Source organism: Bactrocera dorsalis, chromosome 1 (assembly GCF_023373825.1).
Source record: "Bactrocera dorsalis isolate Fly_Bdor chromosome 1, ASM2337382v1, whole genome shotgun sequence".
Taxonomy (NCBI): Eukaryota; Metazoa; Arthropoda; class Insecta; order Diptera; family Tephritidae; genus Bactrocera; species Bactrocera dorsalis.
In genome coordinates this window covers 89,723,139-89,746,683 of record NC_064303.1, presented here as the reverse complement: position 1 = coordinate 89,746,683, position 23,545 = coordinate 89,723,139, and the positions used below count along the sequence as shown (strand labels likewise).

General features: G+C 37.0%; 5 protein-coding genes across 15 annotated transcripts in view; 3 read left to right on the top strand and 2 right to left on the bottom strand.

Moving 5' to 3' along the window:
- The window catches only part of LOC125775766 (techylectin-5A-like), a 337,356-nt gene that overhangs the window by 148,647 nt on the left and 165,164 nt on the right, over nucleotides 1-23,545 (bottom strand). The window lies entirely within an intron of this gene.
- Nucleotides 1-23,545, bottom strand: part of LOC105232848 (1-phosphatidylinositol 4,5-bisphosphate phosphodiesterase classes I and II) — a 222,669-nt gene that overhangs the window by 43,555 nt on the left and 155,569 nt on the right. The gene's annotated exons all lie outside the window — the stretch shown is intronic.
- Nucleotides 83-23,410, top strand: LOC115066365 (ryncolin-2). Of its 4 annotated transcripts, none has more exons than XM_049446381.1 (4): nucleotides 83-258; nucleotides 2,727-2,824; nucleotides 2,886-3,515; nucleotides 3,623-3,911. In XM_049446381.1, exons 1-4 carry the CDS (start codon nucleotides 163-165, stop codon nucleotides 3,759-3,761), a joined length of 963 nt encoding a protein of 320 aa, XP_049302338.1. In that variant the 5' UTR covers nucleotides 83-162; the 3' UTR covers nucleotides 3,762-3,911. The 4 variants fall into 4 exon arrangements, with proteins under 4 accessions (XP_049302338.1, XP_049302339.1, XP_049302340.1 ...); XM_049446382.1 differs by lacking the exons at nucleotides 2,727-2,824; nucleotides 2,886-3,515; nucleotides 3,623-3,911 and adding exons at nucleotides 17,803-17,858; nucleotides 17,909-18,553; nucleotides 18,661-23,410 and having other exon boundaries at nucleotides 106-258; XM_049446383.1 differs by lacking the exons at nucleotides 2,727-2,824; nucleotides 2,886-3,515; nucleotides 3,623-3,911 and adding exons at nucleotides 17,803-17,858; nucleotides 17,924-18,553; nucleotides 18,661-23,409 and having other exon boundaries at nucleotides 113-258.
- Nucleotides 9,873-23,545, top strand: part of LOC105233639 (ryncolin-2-like) — a 38,569-nt gene continuing 24,896 nt past the window's right edge. Inside the window, exon 1 of the mRNA XM_049446410.1 lies at nucleotides 9,873-10,458. Within this exon, the coding sequence (XP_049302367.1) occupies nucleotides 10,363-10,458 (96 nt within the window). The 5' untranslated portion in view covers nucleotides 9,873-10,362. The remainder of the gene's footprint in view (nucleotides 10,459-23,545) is intronic.
- Nucleotides 12,345-23,545, top strand: part of LOC115065854 (techylectin-5A) — a 304,739-nt gene continuing 293,538 nt past the window's right edge. Inside the window, exon 1 of the transcript XR_007421373.1 lies at nucleotides 12,345-12,370. The gene's annotated coding sequence lies outside the window, so the exon portion shown is untranslated. The remainder of the gene's footprint in view (nucleotides 12,371-23,545) is intronic.

The window sequence follows — 23,545 nt, the reverse complement described above, 5'->3', positions numbered from 1 at the left end:
TTCGCGGCGGAAGTCCTATTACTTTCCCGATAAACCCTGTGTATGTACGTATATTAATGTGTAAGTGATTTGTTATCTCGAGTTTAGCTGAGACTGAATAACATTTGAATCGTTGCTTTCCTCACATACGCAGAACTCTCAGTCAAGCTACAGTCATAGAAAATGTCGCTTCGTTTTCAATATTTGTGCATAATTTTTGGGCATATTTTGTGCGCAGTGAATTGTTGTGTTTCATTGCAAATCAACTCCCAACCCGTGGTAATTACAAATTTACATAAGTTGAGTGTTGGAATAACCAAAATTGGAAAATTAAAATATAAAATTATTTTAATACAAATCCAGAATGCCTGATTCCATTTCTAAATAATAAAAAAAATTATTAAATTTTTATAGAGAGATAAAGGAATGAAATCAAGTATGAATGCGACTCTAACATTTATAATCGTATCTGTTTTAGAAAAGAGAAAATCGGTTAATAATTTCGGTTAATAGCGAACACCTTATGGGAATGTGGCTTCTTTTCAATAAAGTTTTTCAGACACCACGAAATATATATAATTAATAAGTATATGATAAACATTGTCACCATATCTCTGTGAAATTTCTTACAAATATACAGTGAAAGATAAATATGTGTGTGAAATTTGTGAAGACGATTATGACCTTTGGTAACTTAGTAGCACTGAAAGAGCAGCTTTGTGAAGGTAAAACCGAAACTGTTGTTATTTGACCTTAAAAGTATAACAAAGTGATAGGTAGATAATTTAGATCCAAGGCAGTCTTTTAACTTGCCGGACCACTGCAATATACTTCCAGCTGAGCTTTTGCAATAACCGGGGAGCCTTCCATGCACCTGCAATAAATTTGAGAGTCAATATCTAAGTAGACGCCAAGCAGCAATCAAAGAAATAACCTTGTATTGCATATCGTCCAGAAGTGATTTGGGGTGAAGGCAGCAGTGGAAAGTGTTCACAGAAACAAGCAATTTCACTAACTTCACTTCTATTGAGCGACAAGCCACAAGGGCATCAAGCGCAAGGAAATAGTGGACGAGATGGCCAAGAATGGTGTACGGCTTACACCAAAAACGTGATCAACATTGAGAAACCCATGGATTGTTTACACGACGATCTGAATAGAAACATGATTGACACAATTTAAAACGAGACAGAATGAGCTACCTGGTTTGGAAAGTCATGTGCAAAACAGTAGAGCGGAAGTACATCAAATTCTTATTGGCACTAGAGCAAGGTACCAGAGAATAAAAGAAGTATTTCTTGTGCACTTGTCTTGAATTGTCAAAACTACGCTTTAAATATCTGCGTTCCTCCCGGTATGATGGAAGAGGTATCGATAGTGAGGCCGGAGAACCGGTTAAATAATTCTACAAGATGACTACTCCTCATGAACCAATTGACGGATGATATCATGTGGCCAATATGTGGTTTCAACAAGGTATTTCCTGGTTGTGTACCTCTGCGTTTTGGTGATCAGAATTGGGTTATTTAAACTCACAAATTCATGAATGATATTTTATATTTCAACTGAAATAAACTCCGTATTTTCAAAGCTGTTAAAATCTTATGAGGACTTGTTTGCAATAAATACAAAACCGATTCATTGCCATGCTTAAAAATGGCTCTAAATGGAAGACCTTCAAAAACATCAAATCTAATGATAAGGATTTTTTAACCGTACTCTATGTAAGGTTAAAGAACTAGGACGTGAACGTGGTATCAACCACATTTCTAGCGACATGTTATAATGAAAAATAAAAATATAACAAAAAGAGCCTTAAAAATGAACGACAAATCTAAGAGATGTTGCTTTCGAAAAAGTGAAATACCAGAGCGCATGAGAGTTTTTTTCATATTGCATAAATCCAAAAAGCTTTTTACGAATCAACTCCTTGAACTCCTGCAAAGCAATAAACAACTTCGCTAAAGACCGATATTTCCGGCAGATGCAGAAGGAAATAGGACTGATTTCCTTCGGCAGCGCTGCATAGACGCAGAAGGAGCCCATTTGGTTAATTTTTAAAGTATTGTAACGATTTGGTTCAATAAATTTTATTTAATCAACTCAGTTCTACGTCTTTCCGGACAAACCCAGTATTCTTATCTATTCTGTGTGGGAATTTTTTGTATTCTGGGAATTGTTCGGCACCTATTTAAAGTAGCGCCAATGTAGCGGTATTTGTCCTCCTTTTAAATTTAATAAAATAAATTCATTTTAATTTTTCTATTCTTGTACAATTCATTTGAAATGCCAATCTTCGTGACCATGATTTATTGAAGAGAGCGGTCAATTAGGTTGAGCTTTGAGCTTGAAATTAGATAATTAAAATCTCTGGTAATCTATTCTTATAATATTGAGTATCAATAAGATTTAACAGTATTTTTTACTTTTTATATTATGAATATATACACAAATTTTATAACCAAATCACCCGCTCAGTCGAGTAATTAATTGATAAAAACCAGACAATTCTTATCTCGACAACGAGTATTTAAGACACAATCATCAATTTCGCATTCAGTTTGACTGAAATTGTGGAGAATGGCGCATCGTTTGATCTTTTTGTCCATTTTGTATGGGCATTGTTTGTATTCCGGGTTGTTCGGCATCTATTCAAAGTAGCGCCAATAAAGCGGTATTTGTCTTCCTTTTAAATTTAATAAAATAAACTAAATTTTAATTTTTATATTCTTGTGCAATTCATTTAGCCATTTCTTGCCTACCCTTGTGATGAGGATTTATTGAAGAGCGCGGTCAACAAAGTGGAGGAGCTCTTGAGCCTCAAATTAGAGAGGTATAATCTGCAGTAATATATTTTTGTATTATAGAGTATCAAAAAGACTTAACAGTAATTTTTTATTCCTTAGTATGCAAGGCGAATTAATGGCAATGAAAGAGCAGTTTCTTCATGAAATAAAGGAAATAAAGAAGAATCAGGAATCTGTGCCACCTGCAACCAAGAAACCATCTTCTTGTACCGAAGCGATGCGTCAAGAAAACGGAAAATATGCAGAGAGTGGTGTTTATGAACTTCATCTGCCTGAATTTCTTCAACAGCCTTTCAATTTTTATTGCCTACGCGATCCCAATGGCGGTGAACCATGGACTATAATTCAACGTCGACAAAGCAACGACACCGACTTCTATCGCGACTGGGTTGAGTATGAACACGGTTTCGGCGACTTGAATGCCAATTTCTTTCTCGGCTTGGATAAAATACATGCATTGACTCATTCACGATCTCATGAGCTGTGGTTTCAATTGGAAGATTTTCAAAATGAGAAACGTTTTGCTAAGTACGATAATTTCACTATAGGCAACGCTCAAAATAAGTATGAGTTAATTGCGCTTGGACAATATTCAGGCACGGCGGGCGACTCGTTTTCTTATCATAGCGGTTCAAAATTCTCCACTAAAGATAGTGATAATGACAAAAGCAGTGGTAACTGTGCAGTATATTCTAAGGGAGCTTGGTGGTATAAGAATTGTTATGACAGGTAATACACGTCTTTTTCATAGTTATGAATGAATTTATAACATATGGAGTTTTCAAATAAAATTGTGTTTGACATTAAATTATTCATCTATTATATTTTACTTACAGCAACCTGAACGGTTTATATTTAGGAGGAGAATATCCAAAAAGTCAGGAAGGCAGAGGCGTAGAGTGGAGTCACTGGCGTGGAGTTTTTTACTCCCTCAAATATGTACATATGGCTATAAGACCAAAGTATTATCACTGAGTTGGTCGTTTGCTATTGAAAATCATAGCCTCCATAAGTGTTTAGCATTACTGACGTTAAACCTATTGAAACAAACTTAACTTAGCATAATGTTTTGTGAAACTTTGCATATTCTTTTTAGCAACAAATAATACATTATTTGAAAAAAGACTGTTTCTTTTATTTCTAAAAACAGTATACGGAATGAAAGTAATCTTGGATTATATTAATTCCAGAAGAAAGCAATCGTTTCATAATATAATTTACATTTGTATGAACATTGTGACAGAAAAGCACCCGGATATTTTAATTAAGTTCTCCGGTTAAATCATATTTCAAAAAAATGTATTTTGCTAAGTTGGTAGGTCTGTCTGTAATTACTATGCCAATTATGAGCACGATCTGTCAACCAGTTTGTTTACAGCAGCTGCTTAAGGGATCGTTTTAGTGTGAAACTTTCGAGAAATCGATTTTTTTTGTTGCATGCATCGGATAGTATACATTAAGTATATTAAACATTCTCTGAAATTTTGAAGTCGAAATTCAAATAATTATGGTCGCTACAGCGTTTTTTGTAGAAAGTGAACAGAGCAACTCCAGTCTTTAAACGTCTTTTTCTCAGAATGGTATTTTTCGAAACGGTTTCCACTCTCAAAGGAAGAGTTGTAAAGATATCTGGTTCCAATTTGGAGAGAACATTTTTGAGATCTTCCGTTTTTTTCCTACAAAGAACTATCGACAAAGACGACCAAATTCTATACTTTTTGTTTAAACCACCGCCATTTTGAGAAATTTCTTTATGAAATTTTTATTTCAGATCAAAATTACGGCCGCAATCGTGAACATCGTACAGTACTTTTTTTCGTGTCATTTCAACAATTTATTTAACTATTATAAACTCAATAAATAAACAAATTGCTAATGTTAGAAAAGGCTTAAGGTGATTCAGTTTTATCTAAACACAAGCCTACGAGTGGTACACAGCCTTCAAAGACAGTCGAGAGATGGTCGTTAAGGACGATCTTCAACTGATGAAAATAATAAAAAAGTGAAGAATATGGTGATTGTATATCGTCAAGCAAGTGTTAGGGAGATGGTAAGAGAGCTCGACATCTCTTGCGAGTCCGTTCGGATGATTTTAGTGGATATTTTGAGTATGAAACACATTCTTGCTCCGTACCCTTTGAACACTCTCACTCGTCCCGATAAAGCCGCAACAAAGCCAAAGCCGCACAAAAATCAAGTTGATGATCATTTGTTTTTTCGATATTCATGAATTTGTTGCGACGGTCAGCAGGGAGTTCTATTTGGTCATATTTAGGCGTACTGAGACGATTAATTTTCACCGTCATCATTATTTTGACCGAATTTAAAGCCAAAAACGCAATGAATACCTTCGATCAACCCCGGAATTCATCAGATTTATTATCGTTCCGAATTGAATTTCATCACCGAAGAAACAGCGAAGCGTTTGCAGTTTAAAAAGTGTTCCTCATATCAGGAAAACTCATGTATTTCAGATATTCGTTCTAATTCAAAGTATTCAGTAAATGCGAAAATCAAATCTCGTATTGGAGCTTTTACTTGTATATCGGAATTTGTTATAACTAAAAAGATTACAACACAAATTCCTAATAGTTTTATAAATACTTCTAAATGGAATATTCCTGAAAACTTCAGCTTGTGGATCCATACTTCTACAAACCGCAACGTATAGATTTATTGCTCAATGACGAAATATTTTTCGAGAACTTTCAGGAATGGCCTTCAAACCAGCAAATTAGCTTGCATTGTAGTGGGTAATTTTGAAAAGCTTACAAATTCCCGCCCATCCATTCTTCAACGTTTTTGGGAAATTGAAAATTTTACTGAAAAGGCAGCAACATTGTTCGAAAAAGAACGTTTATGCGAAAAACATTTCATTGAAAATGTTCAAGTGAAAAATAATGGACGTGGATATTAGGCAACTCTTTCCACAATGCCAGAAAGAGATTTCTCGCTCTTGTATGCGGATTTCATAAAATAATATATTGAACTCGGGCACATGGTTGCCATAAAAAACTTTGATTTCAATAGCTCGCACTATATAATTCCACATCATCTACTCTGTCCACAAAGTACTACGACCAAGCTTCGGGTTGTATTCGACGCCTCTACGCGCACCACTTCTGAGTATTCACTAAATGAAATACTCATGGTTGGAGCAATCATTCAACCAGAACTAATTGTCACATTATTTTCATTTTGCCATAAAAAACTTTGATTTCAATAGCTCGCACTATATAATTCCACATCATCTACTCTGTCCACAAAGTACTACGACCAAGCTTCGGGTTGTATTCGACGCCTCTACGCGCACCACTTCTGAGTATTCACTAAATGAAATACTCATGGTTGGAGCAATCATTCAACCAGAACTAATTGTCACATTATTTTCATTTTGTTTGTATCCTTACGTATTAACCGCCGATATATCAAAAAGGTATCGGAAATTTTTGATTGACGAACAAGATCAACTTACGATTTGGCTTCTGTACCTTTCCTAGCCATTCGCAGATTATTTCATAAAGCTGATGTCAATAAAGCTGCCTTTCCTCTAGCCTCGTCTGCTGTTCGTGAAAGTTTTTATGTTGACGATTTGTTGACTGGTTCAGATAGAATTGAAAACTTACAAAAACTAAAAATCGAAATTATATAAGTTCTTCGTTCTCATGATCTTTCTCTGACATAATGCTACTCGAATTCTACACAATTATCTGACGCATCTTATAACGAAGTTGTAAATAAAACAACTGAAAAAAACGTCACCAAAGTTTTAAGTATGTCATAGAAACCTATAGCTGACACCCTTTGTTATCGCTATGAATTACCCGATATGTAGTTAGTTACAAAGCGATCTGTTTTATTAATTATTTCCAAAATATTCGATATCCTGAGCCCCGTTATTATACGTGGCAAAATATTAATGCAAGAAATTTGAATTCACCGATTAGAATGTGATGAAACACTACCACCCGATCTTCATAACATTTGGTTGCAGATTAAAGCCGATATAAATTTCATTAATAAAATCGAAGTTCCTCGTCATGTACAAGCAACATCCAATTCTCGCTGTGAAGTTCATGGCTTCGCAGACGCATCAACGCGTGCATATGGTGCAGCATTTATGTACGTTCTAATATAAACGACACTTACAAAAGTATAATACGTTACTTATTGTTATATCTAAAGTGGGACCGATTAAAGCACAATCGCTTCCTCGTTTGGAGTTGTGTGCAGCACTGTTACTGAGTAGGACTTGGCAAAAAATCAAGGATAAGGTATTAAAATTTTGCACTAACATATATTTTTGGACTGATTCAGAGATTGTGCCAAAGTGGCTCAACATTCATTCGGCGACATTAAATTGCTTCGTTGCCAATCGGAATTCAGGAAATATCAGAAGGCATTAGCTGGAAATACGTATCAAGTGCACAAAATCTTGCAGACATCGTTTCACGCGGCTGTAACGCTCAGGATCTTGTAAGTACGAATTGGTGCTCTAGACCAGAGTTTCTAATGAAAAATTAATTGGAATGGCCTGTAAACAAGAAGGAACATAACACTAAAAGCCAAGATTTGGAACGACGGAAGGGAATCAACCTTAAGTGTAGCAAAAGCAGCAACAAGGGAAACATCATCAATATCACTATCAGCCGCAGTTCATCGCACCACCGATTACTTCTCGTCGCTGCGTATGGGGTATTCCATACCAAATCGACCACTTTTGAACCCGACCCCTTTAGATTTTGCTTAAACTTATCCATCCTTTTCTACCCTTTGAAAAACACTTTTGAGAATTTTTTCAAAATTTTTTTGTCCAACTTCAAAAAAGTTATGAATTTTTTCAAAAAAATGGCTTTTTTATTTTCAAATAGCCATAACTTTTGTAGAAATTGACTTTTGGGGATCATTTTTTTTTTATTTTTGTTTTTGAATGAATTTTTCGAAAAAATACACGAAAAAAATTTAACACGATCAATTATATAAAATAATCGGTTTTTTTTAAGTAAAATCGTAATTTTTTTTTTGGAAGTTCGCCTTTTCCTGAACAAGGCAGTTTGTTTTTAAGTCGCACCAGTCTGATATTTTTAATACCAAAAAATGTCATTGCTATTTACGTCGTAAAGGCAATGCGACAACTTTGCTAGATTATGGGCAAACGACGTAATTGCAGTCATAACAAACCAGATGTTAGATATGAAAAATATGATAATAACTGCAGTGTTGATAAAAAGGTCTATTGTAATTTGACATATACAGAAATATTTTCGAAGCATTGCACAACGCAGTGCAATATTTAAACGAAAACGACGAAGTATATGCGTACAATTTCAAACTGATCCTTTCTCAAAAATAATAATATTGCTCAATATTGCTAATGGTAGAATAGAACTGCAACCAAATACGCAGTGTAATGGATTATAACTGGCCCAGTAATCAGTCGATGAATATTATACCACGCGCATCGTAAAAGACTGATGCCATAACCTTATCAGCCGACTTTTTCGTCTTTCTATGCTTGTGAACGTAATGTACACTAGAGTGACTGTCGACTGGACTTCAGTGTGAAATGATGGAGCCATGTTTCTATTGCCACACACCGACGCAAAAATTCGGTTTTATTCCCATTAAAGAACACACAAACAGTACTGCTTTCAATGTTCTCGGTGCCCATTTCGCCTCTCTCCAACTTGGCAAATATCCTTTCAACGGTTGAAAAAAATAATGCTTTATTAACACACGCAATGATTTTCGATCCAATTTTTGTAAACTAACACAAGCTACTTAACTCAAAATGCTATACTTGTATCTCATTAAATAATAGTTCCCCATTTGCCAAAGAGCCTATATGTTGTCTAAAAATTTGCATGTTTTACTTAGCAATAATTAAAAAAATTAATTTTTTTTTTCTGAAAATCACGCAAGCAACTTATTGTCGCATATATTTTTAGTAAAGATTATTTTAATTCGAGGAAAAAACAAAATTTAGTTCCAAAGAAGCATTTTTCTTTTACTTTTTCCGGTCTTGCTTCCGATCTTTAAGTAAACAACTGCCGCTCATTTCGATCCAACTTCCGAATTATCTTTTTGATCTCTTGCGACAGTTGAGCTCTTTAGAACTTTTTATAATACAGGGCTTGTTCTGAAAGTAATATAATCAGTCCAAAAATTAAATAAAATTTATTGAACTAATCGTTACAACTCTTTAAAAACTATCATGCACTGAAGGCGTCACGGAAGGCATTCTCCGGAATAGCTCTGTGAGCCGAGATGCATGCTGCTTGGATGCTCTCTGCCACTCGGAAGATTGCCTCTTAGTCTCGGGATCACACTCAAAGATCCATAACTCGTCACCTGAGATGGGACCATCTGCGCGTACACCTTGCACATGGTCAAGTACTCCGTCACAATATCCTGAACTACAGATTTTGATAAATTTAACATTTGTGCTATTAAATGTATACTTAGACGATGATTTGAGTTCAAAACTTTGCCCACTCGAGTCACATTTTCGGTATTTATCGAAGTCGTAGGTCTCCCAGCACGGTCTTCATAGGCTACCTCTTCCAAAATCATCAAATCATACGAAAAAAGCCATGTTTTTGTGATTTTTTCCTGACGACACAGTTAAAATTTATTAATCCAACCAATGATATATTGAAGTATGACATTTGAAAAACGTCTTATCAATTTTTTACAAAGAAATATTAAAAAATACGGCAATGAAAGCAATTGTCCGGACGGGTCTCAAAAAAAAGTTGAATTGCGGTGCCCCTCATAACTCGTTGCTGGATCATCCGAAATCAAAAAATGAAAGTTCATTCGATAGATAATAGTTTGCCCCAGGTAATGCCGTAAGGGTTTTTTTGAAATTCCAATTTTTGAATTTTTGAAGACTTTGAAGTGAAAAACACAATTTTTTAGGAAAATATCGGCTAATTTGTTATTGCGAAATCAAAATTATGAACAAAAACAAGCTCTCCAGCGTTACTTCGTAAAATATATACAGAAATAGTGTTTAAAATTTCAAAAGGATCGGTGCAGTAGTTTTGAAGTTATGAGGGGCACCGATTTTGAAAACGTGAGTTGTGGAAAAAACACGTTTAAAGATTCACAGACACAGTATATCTCCGTAAATTTGTGTATATCACCGTTAATTGCTCTCAAATTTTCACAGAATCATCTTAAGATATTGTACATTAACAAAAAATAAAAAGAAAAGCAAAAATAAAAAAAATACCTTACTCCCCCCTTAAGTGAAACGACACCAGTGTCGATTAGGCAGCGACATTTTAGTATCGTTATACATAAGTGTCGCTGACTTTGCCTAAATATTTTGTAAAATTTCTTCAATATCTGAAGTTATGGCAGAGGTTCGAGGTTTGGTATAGGGCACGCTCCGAAGTACAGTTGCGGCGGAAGCCCTATTACTTTCCGGACAAACCCTGTATACGTACGTATATTTATGTGTTAGTGATTTGTTATCTCGAGTTTAGCCGAGACTGAATAACATTTGAAGCGCTGCTTTCCTCACATACGCAGAAAACGTTAACTTTCAGTCAAGCTACAGTCATAGAAAATGTCGCTTCGTTTTCAATATTTGTGCATAATTTTTGGGCATATTTTGTACGCAGTGAATTGTTGCGTTTCATTGCAAATCAATTCCCAACCTGTGGTAATTATAAATTTAACTAAGTTGAGTGTTGGAGTGACCAAAATTGGAAAATTAAAGTACTTATAAAATGATTTTAATACAAATCCAGAATGCATGATTCCATTTCCAAATAATAAAAAAAAAAATGATTAAATTTTTATAGAGAGATAAAAGAATGAAATCACGTATAAATGTGACTATAACATTTATAATCGTATCTGTTTTAGAAAAGAGAAAATCGGTTAATAATTTCGGTTAATAGCGAATACCTCATGGGAATGTGGCTTCTTTTCAATAAAGTTTTTCAGACACCACGAAATATATATAATTAATAAGTATATGATAAACATTGTCACCATATCTCTGTGAAATTTCTTACAAATATACAAAAGTGAAAGATACATATGTGAAATTTGTGAAGACAATTATAATCTGTGGTAATTTAGTTATTAGTTTTAAATATGACTGGAAAGTGGTTAAGTAGCACTGAAAGAGCATCTTTGTGGAGGTAAAACCGAAACTGTTATTATTTGACTTAAAATTATAACAAAGTGGTAGGTAGATAAATTAGAGCCAAGGCGGTCCTTTAACTTGCCGGTCCACTGCAGTATACTTCCAGCTGAGCTATCGCAATAACCGGGGAGCTGGCCTTTAATGCAGCTGCAATAAATTCGAGAGTCCATATCTATGTAGACGCCAAGCAGCAATCAAGGCAGTAACCTCGTATTGCATATCGTCCGGAAGTGTTTTGGGGTGAAGGGCAGCAGTGGAAAGTGTTCATAGAAACAAGCAATTTCACTAACATCACTTCTACTGAGTGGCAGGCCACAAGGGCATCAAGGGCAATGAAATAGTGGACGATCGACAAACCCATGCATTGTCTATACGACGATCTGGATAGAAGCAAGATTAACACAATTTAAAACCCGACAGAATGAGCTACCTGGTTGGAAAGTCATTTGCAAAACAGTAGAGCGGAAGTACATCAAATTCTTATTGGCACTAGAGCAAGGTACCAGAGAATAAAAGAAGTATTTCTTGTGCACTTGTCTTGAATTGTCAAAACTACGCTTTAAATATCTGCGTTCCTCACGGTATGATGGAAGAGGTATCGATAGTGAGGCCGGAGAACCGGTTAAATAATTCTACAAGATGACTACTCCTCATGAACCAATTGACGGATGATATCATGTGGCCAATATGTGGTTTCAACAAGGTATTTCCTGGTTGTGTACCTCTGCGTTTTGGTGATCAGAATTGGGTTATTTAAACTCATAAATTCATGAATGACATTTTATATCTCAACTGAAATACATAGTTTTGTTTTCAAAACTGGTAAAATCTTATGAGGACTTGTTTGCAATAAATACAAAACCGATTCATTGCCATGCACATCAAATCTAATGATAAGGATTTTTTAACCGTACTCTATGTAAGGTTAAAGAACTAGGACGTGAACGTGGCATCAACCACATTTCTAGCGATATGTTATTATGAAAAATAAAATAATAACAAAAAATAGGCTTAAAAACGAACGACAAATTTAAGAGATGTTGCTTTCGAAAACAGTGAAATACCAGAGCCCATGAGAGTTTTTTTATATTGCAGGAATCCAAAAAGCTTTTTACGCATCAACTCCTTGAACTCCTGTAAAGCAATAAACAACTTCGCTAAGGACAGACATTTCCGGCAGATACAGGGTTCGCCCGGAAAGTAATAGGACTGATTTCCTTCGGCAGCGCTGCATACACGCAGAAGGAGCCCATTTGGTTAATTTTTAAAGTATTGTAACGATTTGGTTCATTAAATTATATTTAATCAACTCAGTTCTACGTCTTTCCGGACAAACCCAGTATTCTTATCTATTCTGTGTGGGAATTTTTTGAATTCTGGGAATGGTTCGGCAGCTATTTAAAGTAGCGCCAATGTAGCGGTATTTGTCTTCCTTTTAAAGATAATAAAATAAATTCATTTTAATTTTTCTATTCTTGTACAATTCATTTGAAATGCCAATCTTCGTGACCATGATTTATTGAAGAGAGCGGTCAATTAGGTTGAGCTTTGAGCTTGAAATTAGATAATTAAAATCTGTGGTAATTCTTATAATATTCTTATAGTATTCTTATAATATTGAGTATCAATAAGATTTAACAGTATTTTTTACTTTTTATATTATTTATATAAAAAGTTTCGACGAATAAGTACATATGTATGTATATATGTGGAGTACTAGTTTATTAATACACGTCTGGGCGACGTGGTAACCAAAATCCAACTGACATGCTTAGCTTAGAGTTTAATATCTTATATGCTTATTTACATAACGGTGATCGACAAGCATCAGGTGATGCTGCTGTCAATATGTAATGTATTATTATAGCTTATTTAATGTATGTAAAAGAGAAAGAAGTACTGTAACTCTTAGGATAACAATGTAAAGTAGAATGTAGGATAACTTAACCTTTAGTTGTACTAATATAAATGAGCTTAGTATTAACCTGTGAATGCATGAATTAAATAAATTTGAAGATATGTTTAATGTGGGTGTCGCCACATATCTCCCCTGCGGGAAAAAAGAAAATTAGCAAGAATTTTTTTGAATTATGAAGGTATTTTGAAGCGCACTCTTTTTTGACTTCTTTGCATTGTAATAGAAAGATCAGGATTCGTGTCGCTGGTAGTTCTGTTGCTTAATTTATTTCCAGACGAATTGGATTGTAGATGCTCGATATCGTCACTACAAAGATAAGCTGGTTTTAGGCGATCGATGGATATGTGTGCAGGTTTTCCATATAGTAGTACTTTGTAGTATTTTTCATGTCTGTCCATAACAGGGAATGGTCCATCATATGGTGATGAAAATGATTGCTTGACTTTGTCGTTTCGAATAAAAACGTGCGTTGAATTTGCGAGATCCTTGGAAATGAAGATTTTCTCTCGGTTATGACGAAAAGCTGGCGTAGGCGTTAGATTTTGAAACGCTTTTCTTAGCGTTTTAACGAGTTCAGGTGCTTCGATTGTTTTATTAGATGGTGTTAAAAACTCACCCGGGAGTCTGACTGGCTCACCAAAAACCATTTCTGCTGGTGTGGCTTGGACGTCTTCTTTGAATGCAGCTCGTATTCCTAGGAGAACTGCAGGAAGTGCATCGTACCAACTATCGTTGTGGCAAAGAAGGGATGATTTGAGTTGACGGTGAAAGCGTTCGATAAGTCCGTTTGATTGTGGGTGATAACTCGTTGTTCGTTGATGTTTGAAACCAAGGAGATCAGCGAGCTTCCTGAAAAGATCTGACTCGAATTGTCCTCCAAGGTCGGTTGTTATTCGAAGTGGGACTCCAAAGTAGGAAATCCAAGTTTGCATGAGTGCATGTGCTACTCGGTCAACTGTGCCGTCAATAAGTGGTGCGGCTGCTGGATAGCGTGTGAATCGGTCGATTATTGTGAGACATTTGGTGTGTCCTTTTGAAAGCGGGAGTGTCACCAAATCTATGTGAATATGTTCAAATCGACGCGAAGGTGGCTGGAATGTTGCGATGGGTGAAAATGTATGACGTGAAATTTTATTGCGTTGACATTGAATACATGCTTTGGTCCATGTGATGCAATCCTTGTTGATTGATGGCCAAACATATCTTTGTGTGATAAGGCGTCTTGTAGCTCGGCGACCAGGATGTGAGACTGAATGAAGAGTCTCGAAGATTCGCCGTCTTAGTTGTTGTGGAACGAACGGGCGTGCTGTACCCGTAGATATGTCACAGTATATAGCAATGTCCGTAGTATTGCTGTTGATTTTGCGTAGCTCTAATGATGTATTCGAGCTGTTGAGTAGTTGTTGAAGTTCTGCATCGTTATTTTGAGCGCGTGCAAGTTCTTCGGATGTAACTGCTGTGTGAATGGCATCGACTCGAGATAAGGCGTCCGCAACGATATTGCTGGAACCGGATATGTGCCGTATATCGGTGGTAAACTGACCGATATAATCAAGTCGTCGAAATTGCCATGGTGAAGCGCGTTCGGGCTTCTGTTTGAATGCGTGCATTAAGGGCTTGTGATCTGTGTAGATTGCGATGTGTCGTCCCTCAAAAATATGACGGAAATATTTGACTGCTTCGTAGATTGCGTTGAGTTCACGATCGTAGGTTGATCGTTTTTGAACAGATGGTGCAAGTTTGCGGCTAAAGAATGCAAGCGGTTGCCAATGTTCGCCAATACGTTGCTGAAGTGCGGCACCTATTCCACATTCAGATGCGTCTGAAAAGATGGCCCACTCGGAATTGTTGTCCGGGTGCGCTAAGAGAGTTGCGTTAGCAAGAGCTTTCTTGCAGTTTAAAAATGCGTTTTCAAGCGATGTTGTCCAGTTTATTGGAGTTTTTCCGTTGATTTTAGGACCTTCCAGTAGCGTGTTGAGTGGTACGAGTAAGTTTGCTGCGTTTTTAATAAATTTGCGGTAAAAATTTATTGTTCCAATGAAGTTGCGTAGCTTGGTGATTGTTGAAGGACGAGGATAGTCGATAATGATTTTGACTCGTTCCGGAAGTGGTTTTATTCCATGGGCGGAAATTGTATGCCCTAGGAACTCGATTTGTTTGAGACCTAGACATGTTTTTGTTGTGTTGATTACTAAGCCATAGTGTTGAAGGCGTTGAAAGACGATACGCAAATGTTGTTTGTGCTCTGCTTCGTTAGCAGATGCGACCAGTAGATCATCGATGTATGCGAAAACGAAAGGTAGATCTCGAGTTACCTCATCGATGAAGCGTTGAAAGGTCTGAGCTGCGTTGCGGAGTCCGAAAGTCATAAATGGAAACTCGAAGAGACCAAACGGTGTAATTATAGCCGTTTTGTGAACGTCTTCTTCAGCTACTGGAATTTGATTGAAGGCACGAATTAGGTCGATAGTTGAGTAGCAAGCTGTACCGTGTAAATTTGCAGTGAAATCTTCTAAGCATCGAACTGGGTACCGATCTGGTATGGTACGTTCGTTGAGGCGACGGTAATCGCCACATGGGCGCCATTCGCCACTCTTTTTGGGCGCCAGATGTAGAGGTGATGACCAAGGGCTATCTGATGGTCTTGCAATGCCCAGGTTGATCATCTTTTGAAACTCAGCTTTTGCGATTTTTAGGCGTTCGGGAGCTAATCGCCGAGCACGACTACTGACTGGAACGCCAGGTGTTGTCTTGATGTGATGTTGCGTTGTATGTGAAATTTGCCTGGGTTCACCATCGGGACGTGTAATCTTAGGATATTCGGCAAGCAGTTGCCAATATCCTGATGATTGATTCGGCTGTTGGAGTTTGATCGACTGCACAGTCACGTTTTTAGTTGTACCTGAGGTGCACAGTCGTGTGGTTTCGTCGATGAGTCGTTGATTTTTGAGGTCGACGAGGATGCCGTAGTGTGAAAGTAAATCGGCGCCAATGATTGGATTGGACACATCTGCCAGTATGAAACGCCATGTTAGCGCTCTGCGAAGGCCGACGTTTAAAGCGATTGTTACGACACCATAAGTATTAACGGGTGTTCCGTTAACTGCGATGAGTTGGTAGCCGGTCGCCATCTTCGTGTTAGTTGCCTGTTTGTGAGGGTAGACTGAGACTTCGGAGCCTGTGTCCACTAGAAATTGTGTGTTTAAGTGGCGGTCCGTGATGAAGAGGCGGTACGATGGTGGGAGAGAGGCGCTTTCCGCCGCTAACGTCTCTCTGCTGCGTTTCCCGCTTGTTGGCAATCAGGTGTGCATTTTTGTGCCAGGTTGCCAAACTTTTTGTGATACCAGCAGGTTTTACTGGTGGACATGGCAGGAGAAACCGATCTGCTTCTGTTGATGCGTTGTGAACGAAACCGTTTTCGTCCAGTTGTCTGATGGGTGTTTAAAAGCTTCTGAAGACTTCTCGTGATGTGAGCAAGTTGTTGCTCTACGGCTGTAAAATTTGAGTCGTGGGTTGTCGTAAGCGATGTTGCAGCTATATTATGCCCTTGAGAAGGTTGAAGAACGTCGTGTAAACGATCTGCGGCTTCGCTTAACGGTTGTAGCTCGGCCGTGCGTTGTGCAACCAAACATGCGCGCATTTGGTCGGGGAGATGTGAGAGCCACCTTGCTCTTAATACTTCTTCGTCTATGTCTGGAACTAAACTTCGAAGGTGTCGCAGATGTTGGGAGGGCGTTCTGTCGCCGAGGCACTCACCGTCCAGAAGTTGTAAGATTTTTGCTTCTCTCGACTTAGAATAGCAAGCAATTAGTGTGGTCTTTAAACGCTGATAGGGTTTGTCGACTGGCGGATATAAAATGATGTCCTCAGCGTCGGCAGCTATGCGCGTGTCTATCAACGGAATCGTGTGGTGGAATTTGTCCGCCTCGCTCGTGACGTTGTGATTGCGGAATTGTGATTCTAATTGCGCGAACCAGAGGGCTGGCCTGTCTTGGTTGAAGCTTGGAACACGTATTGTCGCAGGGCTGAAATTATTTCCCAGGAACATGGAAGGCTTCGGTAGGCGTGGCGTATCATCGTCGGCAGGCATTTCGGATAATATTTAATTAATAAATATAGAAAATATCAAAAAATAGTTACGAAATGTTGTACTGGTTGTACAAAACGCTGCTAGATGATGGTTGTGTGGTGTGACTTTAGCCTCGTGTCACCTTCAGTGGTATGGTCCGCTATTGGTAACGGGCCGCTTGCTGTTGATTCAAGGTGACCGCTAAAGTCCGCGTCGGGGTCACCAATTGTGGAGTACTAGTTTATTAATACACGTCTGGGTGACGTGGTAACCAAAACCCAACTGACATGCTTAGCTTAGAGTTTAATATCTTATATGCTTATTTACATAACGGTGATCGACAAGCATCAGGTGATGCTGCTGTCAATATGTAATGTATTATTATAGCTTAATTAATGTATGTAAAAGAGAAAGAAGTACTGTAACTCTTAGGATAACAATGTAAAGTAGAATGTAGGATAACTTAACCTTTAGTTGTACTAATATAAATGAACTTAGTATTAACCTGTGAATGCATGAATTAAATAAATTTGAAGATATGTTTAATGTGGGTGTCGCCACATATATACACAAATTTAATAACCAAATCACCGCCTCAGCCGAGTAATTAATTGATAAAAACAAGACAATTCTTCACTCGAAAACGAGTATTTAAGACACAGTCATCACTTTCGCATTCAGTTCGACTGAAATTGTGGAGAATGGCGCAATGTTTGATCTTCGTGTCCATTTCGTGTGGGCATCTTTTGTATTCCGGGTTGTTCGGCATCTATTCAAAGTAGTGCTAATGTAGCGGTATTTTCATTTTTAAATTTAATAAAATAAACTAAATTTTAATTTTTATATTCTTGTGCAATTCACTTAGCCATTTCTCGCCAACCCTTGTGATGAGGATTTATTGAAGAGCGCGGTCAACAACGTGTAAGTAATATATTTTTGTATCATAGAGTATTAAAAAGACTTAACAGTAGTTTTTTATTCCTTAGTATGCAAGGCGAATTAATGGCAATGAAAGAGCAGCTTGTCCGTGAAATAAAGGAAATAAAGAAGAGTCAGGAATCTGTGCCACCTGCAACCAAGAAACCATCTTCTTGTACCGAAGCGATGCGTCAAGAAAACGGGAAATATGCAGAGAGTGGCGTTTATGAACTTTATCTGCCTGAATTTCTTCATCACCCTTTCAATGTTTATTGCCTACGCGATCCCAATCGCGGTGAACCATGGACTATAATTCAACGTCGACAAAGCAACGACACCGACTTCTATCGTGGGTGGATTGAGTATGAACACGGTTTCGGCAACTTGAATGCCAATTTCTTTCTCGGCTTGGATAAAATACATGCATTGACTCATTCGCGATCTCATCAGCTTTGGATTCAATTAGTAGATTTTGAAAATCAGAAAAGTATTGCCAAGTACGAGAGTTTCGCTATAGGCAATGCTCAAGATAAGTATGAGTTAATTGCGCTTGGACAATATTCAGGCACGGCGGGCGACTCGTTTTCTTATCATAGCGGTTCAAAATTCTCCACTAAAGATAGTGATAATGACAAAAGCAGTGGTAACTGTGCAGTATATTCTAAGGGAGCTTGGTGGTATAAGAATTGTTATGACAGGTAATACACGTCTTTTTCATAGTTATGAATGAATTTATAACATATGGAGTTTTCAAATAAAATTATGTTTGACATTAAATTATTCACCTATTATATTTTACTTACAGCACTCTGAACGGTATATATTTAGGAGGAGAATATCCAAAAAGTCAGGAAGGCAGAGGCGTAGTGTGGCGTACCTGGCGTGGAGAATTCTACTCCCTCAAATATGTACTTATGGCTATAAGACCAAAGTATTATTACTGAGATGTTGATTTGATATTGAAAACCATAGGCTTCATTTAGTTTTAAACATTACTGAGGTTAAGGCTGTTTTATAAAACTTTTCATATTCTATTTAGAAACAAATAATATATTATTTGAAAAAAGACTGTTCCTTTTATTTCTAAAAACAGTATAGGGTATGAAAGTAATCTTGGATTATTTCAATTCCAGAAGAAAGCAATTGTTTCATAATATAATTTACATTTGTATGAACATTGTGACAGAAAAGCACCAGGAAATTTGAATTAAGTTCTCCGGTTAATTCATGTTTTCAAAAAATGTATTTTGCTAAGTTGGTAGGACTGTCTGTATTTACTGCTTACAGCAGCTGCTTAAAGGATCATCTCAGTGTGAAACTTTCGAGAAATCGATTCTGCAATCGATGTTGCATTATCAGATAGTACACAATAATAAACATTCTCTCAAATTTTGAAATCGAAATTCAAATAATTGCGTTAGCTCCAACGTTTTTTGTAGAAAGGGAACAGAGTGGGGAACAGAGCAACTCCAATCTTTAAACTCAGAATGGTATTTTTCGAAACGTTATCCACTCTCAAAGGAAGAGTTGTAAAGATATCTGGTTCCAATTTGGAGAGAAGATTTTTGAGATCTTCCTCTTTTTTATGTGAAGACAAACAAAAGGACCAAATACTATATTTTTTGTTCAAACTGCCGCCGATTTGTGAAATTTCTTTATGAAATTTTTTTTGGATCAAAATTACGGCCGCAATCGTGGACATCGTACAGGACATTTTCTTACGTGTCATTTCAACAATTTAGTTAACTATTATACACCCAATAAATAAACAAATTGAAAATGTTAAAAAGGCTTTTTGTGGTTTAGTTTTATCAAAACCACAACCCTATGAGTGGGACCAAGCCTTCAAAGACGGATCTTTGAAAACTTGCCTCGTTCTGGACAACATTCGCCTAGAGAGATGGCTAGAGAGCCCGACATCTTTCGCGAGTCCGTTCCGATGACTTTGAATCATGAATTTGTTGCGGAGGTTCAGTGGAATTCTATGTGGGCGTATTGAGGCGCATTGGGACGATTATATGCACTTACGCCACTATTGTGACCGAATTTAAAGCCAAAAACGCAATGAATATCATCGATCAACCACGGTATTCACCAGAGTAAGCTCAGTTTATTATAATATATTTAAGTAATGTGTATTTATATTGTACTTAGGTCTGGTCACAACAGCTGATTGTTTCGATACAACTCTGGGTAAATTTGTTCCTTCGTGACGTAAAAGATCAGATGGAGGGACTAATTGTGGCAATTTTATTTTACAACGTAATCTTTATATATATATATGTATATACGAGTATAAGTAAGTATGTCTGTATGTTCTGGGTAGGCTGATCTGAAGAGCGGCTACAACGTGAGGAAGCTCTGCGCACATTAGAGTGACTGCGAAGTCAGGTCATATTCTCCTTGGCATTAAAAAATCTAGTTAATCAAAGTGAGAATAGATGTCGCGCACTTAGCAGTAATACTTGTATGTGACTATCACCAAAGGTCAACACAAAAAAAGTGCACGATCACAAGGCATCCGATGGTTGCGAAATCACAAATACTATTATGGTTGCTTTCAGAAATGTTCCACATATAATACAGGACCAATATTAGTCAATAGGTGAAGCCGTTTTCGAGCTTTGGCGATACTAATCAACACCAACTAATTTTTATATATGAGTATATAGATTTTGTTATTCCATATTTTCTTATTATGCATTTCAATCTTAAAATCAGCTTGCTTTTCTCGAGTTTTGGCGAGAAAAACGAAGAATAAATATTTCCATGTTTTCTCGCCGTTTAAGCCTTTCCTGGATTTCCACGAATATTTCAGACTAAAATTAGCCAAATCAGTGAAAACATGGCATATTTGCTGTTTGTTGATGTTCATCTTCGATGCGTATTCAAACAATACTAAGTCAAAGTATTGCAAACATGTCTGAGAAGTATTTTGTTGGTTCTGTATTTACTTCTCAGCTATGACGACAAGTGCGAGAAGAAACACAAATTGGTGTTATTTAGATCTTCCTTTAGCAGATTTCGTAGCAACTTATTATACATAGCTCATTGTTGACAGTCATAACTTTGAAGTCGTAGATAGTTTCGTCTATCTTGGAACCAGTATTAACACCAACAACAATGCCAGACTCGAAAACCAACACAGAATAACTCTTGCCAACAGGTGTTACTTCGGACTGAGTATGCAATCGAGAAGTAAAGTCCGCTCTCGCTGAACAAAAACCAAACTCTATAAGTTACTCATCATCCCCGTCGTGCTATACATATAGTGCAGAGACATGGACGATGACAACATCTGATGAATCAACGTTACGAGTTTTCAAGAGAAAAGTTCTGCGAAAGATCTATGGCCATGGTGAATACCTGATTCGATGGAACGACGAGCTGTATGAGATATACGACGACATTGACGTAGATCCGCGAATTAAACGACAGTCTCTACGCTGGCTACGTCATGTCGTAAAATTGGACGAAAACACCCCTGCTCTTAAAGTATTCGTACCATCCGGGAGAAGCAGAGGAAGAGGAAGACCACCACCCCGTTGAAAAGACCAAAAGGAAGACTGTTGTTAACTAGACTATAACCGCATAAGAGGTGTCTACGCCAGTGCAGAAGGAGACTGAGAGTGTACACGAAGACCATGGAGAGTATATTCGACGCCATTCACAGCAACTCGGACTGATATATGGAACGAATTGGCGAATTTTATATCGAGATCTTATTTTGAAAGCTTAGAAAATAAAGCTTGTGCAAGAACTGAAATCGATCTACCTTTCCAAGCAACATCGCTTCGCACTATAGGCTCTTGAAAAGTTTCAAGAAGATGCGACGTTTTCGAGCCAAACTTTGTTCAGCGATGAGGCTCTATTCCATCTCTATGGGTTTGCAAACAGGCAAAATTGCCGAATTTAAGACGAAGAAAAACCTAAAAGGAATGTGAAATTATTTGAATTGAAAATTACAAAAAAGTGGTAGGTATAAGTTATGAGTTTTTATTCAAGAAGTGAGGCTACTGTTTGGTCAGAAGCATGTCACTATGCAAAATCGGACATGACCATGAATTAGGCTATTCACCTTTGCGAGAGCACCGCTTACGCATATGCACATCAATTCTTACATTCATATACATATGTCACAGTTTTCTATGATACGTACAAATTGCATTTTTTTATGTTCTTACTATCGCTTGCACATTGCAAGCAGATATACGTACATATATACATACACAAACATACGTATTACATACCTACGTCCTCATAAGCATATACGCACAAGCTTACATAGCTAATGAGAAAATTAGGCACAAGAAGGGATAAAAACCGGTGCTAGCATAATATTAAGGCATTATTAGTAAAGCATTAGGAGTACTAAAAGTGTAAAGAAAACTTAAATTAAATAAAATCAATTTGTTAACTGGACATTAATTTATGATTGGGCTCCTACAGCCACCTGCAACCAAGAAACCAGCATCGTGCACCGAAGCGATGCAACAAGAAAATAGGAAATATGCAGGGAGTTGGGTTTCTATGTTTATTGCTTGCGTGACAAAGCAATGACACCGACTTCTATCGTGGGCGGTTTCAATATGAACACGGTTTTGGTGATTTGAATGTCAATTTCTTTCTCGGCTTGAATAAAATACATGCATTGACTCATTCGAAATCACATGAGCTTTGGTTTCAATTAGAGGATTTTGAAAATGCGCAATAGGATACTGTTTATCTCTTTATGTTAAAATTTAATACATTTCACAAATACAAAAATTATATTTCAAATCATAAGCTTTTCTTAAAAATTCATGTAAGAATCAAGTGAAATTTTTATGACTTCACAAAAAAAAAAAATAAAAAATTTGTAAAAAAAATAACAACACAGAGCTAATGCGGCAGAACACTAATTTTCGTATCCACGTATACTTAATATACATATGGATTATACTGATTGTCGCTTCTGAACAAGGCAGTTTGTTTTTAGGACGCACCCGTCTGATATTTTTAATACCAAAAAATGCCATTGACATTTTCGACGTCAGGGCATCGCGGCTACTTTGCTAGATTATGGGCAAAAGACGTGATTGCAGTCATAACAAACCAAATGTTAGATATAAAAAATAGGATAATAACTGCAGTGTTGAAAAAGATCTATTGCAATTTGACATATACAGAAATATTTTTGAAGCATTGTACAACGCAGTGCAATATTTAAACGGAAACGACGAAGTATGTATATGCGTACAATTTCAAACTGATCCTTCCTCAAAAATAATAATATTGCTCAATATTGCTAATGGTAGAATAGAATGGATCATAACAGGCTCAGTAATCAGTCGATGAATATTATACCACGCGCATCGTAAAAGACTGATGCCATAACCTTATCAGCCGACTTTTTCGTCTTTCTATGCTTATGAACGTAATGTACACTAGAGTGACTGTCGATTGGACTCTAGTGTGAAATGATTGAGCCATGTTTCCATTGCCACACACCGACGCAAAAATTCGGTTTTATGACGATTAAAGAACACACAAACAGTACTGCTTTCAGTGTTCTCGGTGCCCATTTCGCCTCTCTCCAACTTGGCAAATATGCTTTCAACGGTTGAAAAAAATAATGCTTTATTAACACACGCAATGATTTTCGATCCAATTTTTGTAAACTAACACAAGCTACTTAACTCAAAATGCTA

What these genes read in the sequence shown, in the direction of transcription:
- LOC115066365 (XM_049446381.1), top strand. Translation starts at nt 163, where the DNA reads ATGTCGCTTCGTTTTCAATATTTGTGCATAATTTTTGGGCATATTTTG. An exon ending in AAATCAACTCCCAACCCGTG is followed by an intron (nt 259 to 2,726) that starts GTAATTACAAAT and finishes CAATTCATTTAG; the next exon opens with CCATTTCTTGCCTACCCTTG. An exon ending in TTAGAGAGGTATAATCTGCA is followed by an intron (nt 2,825 to 2,885) that starts GTAATATATTTT and finishes TTTATTCCTTAG; the next exon opens with TATGCAAGGCGAATTAATGG.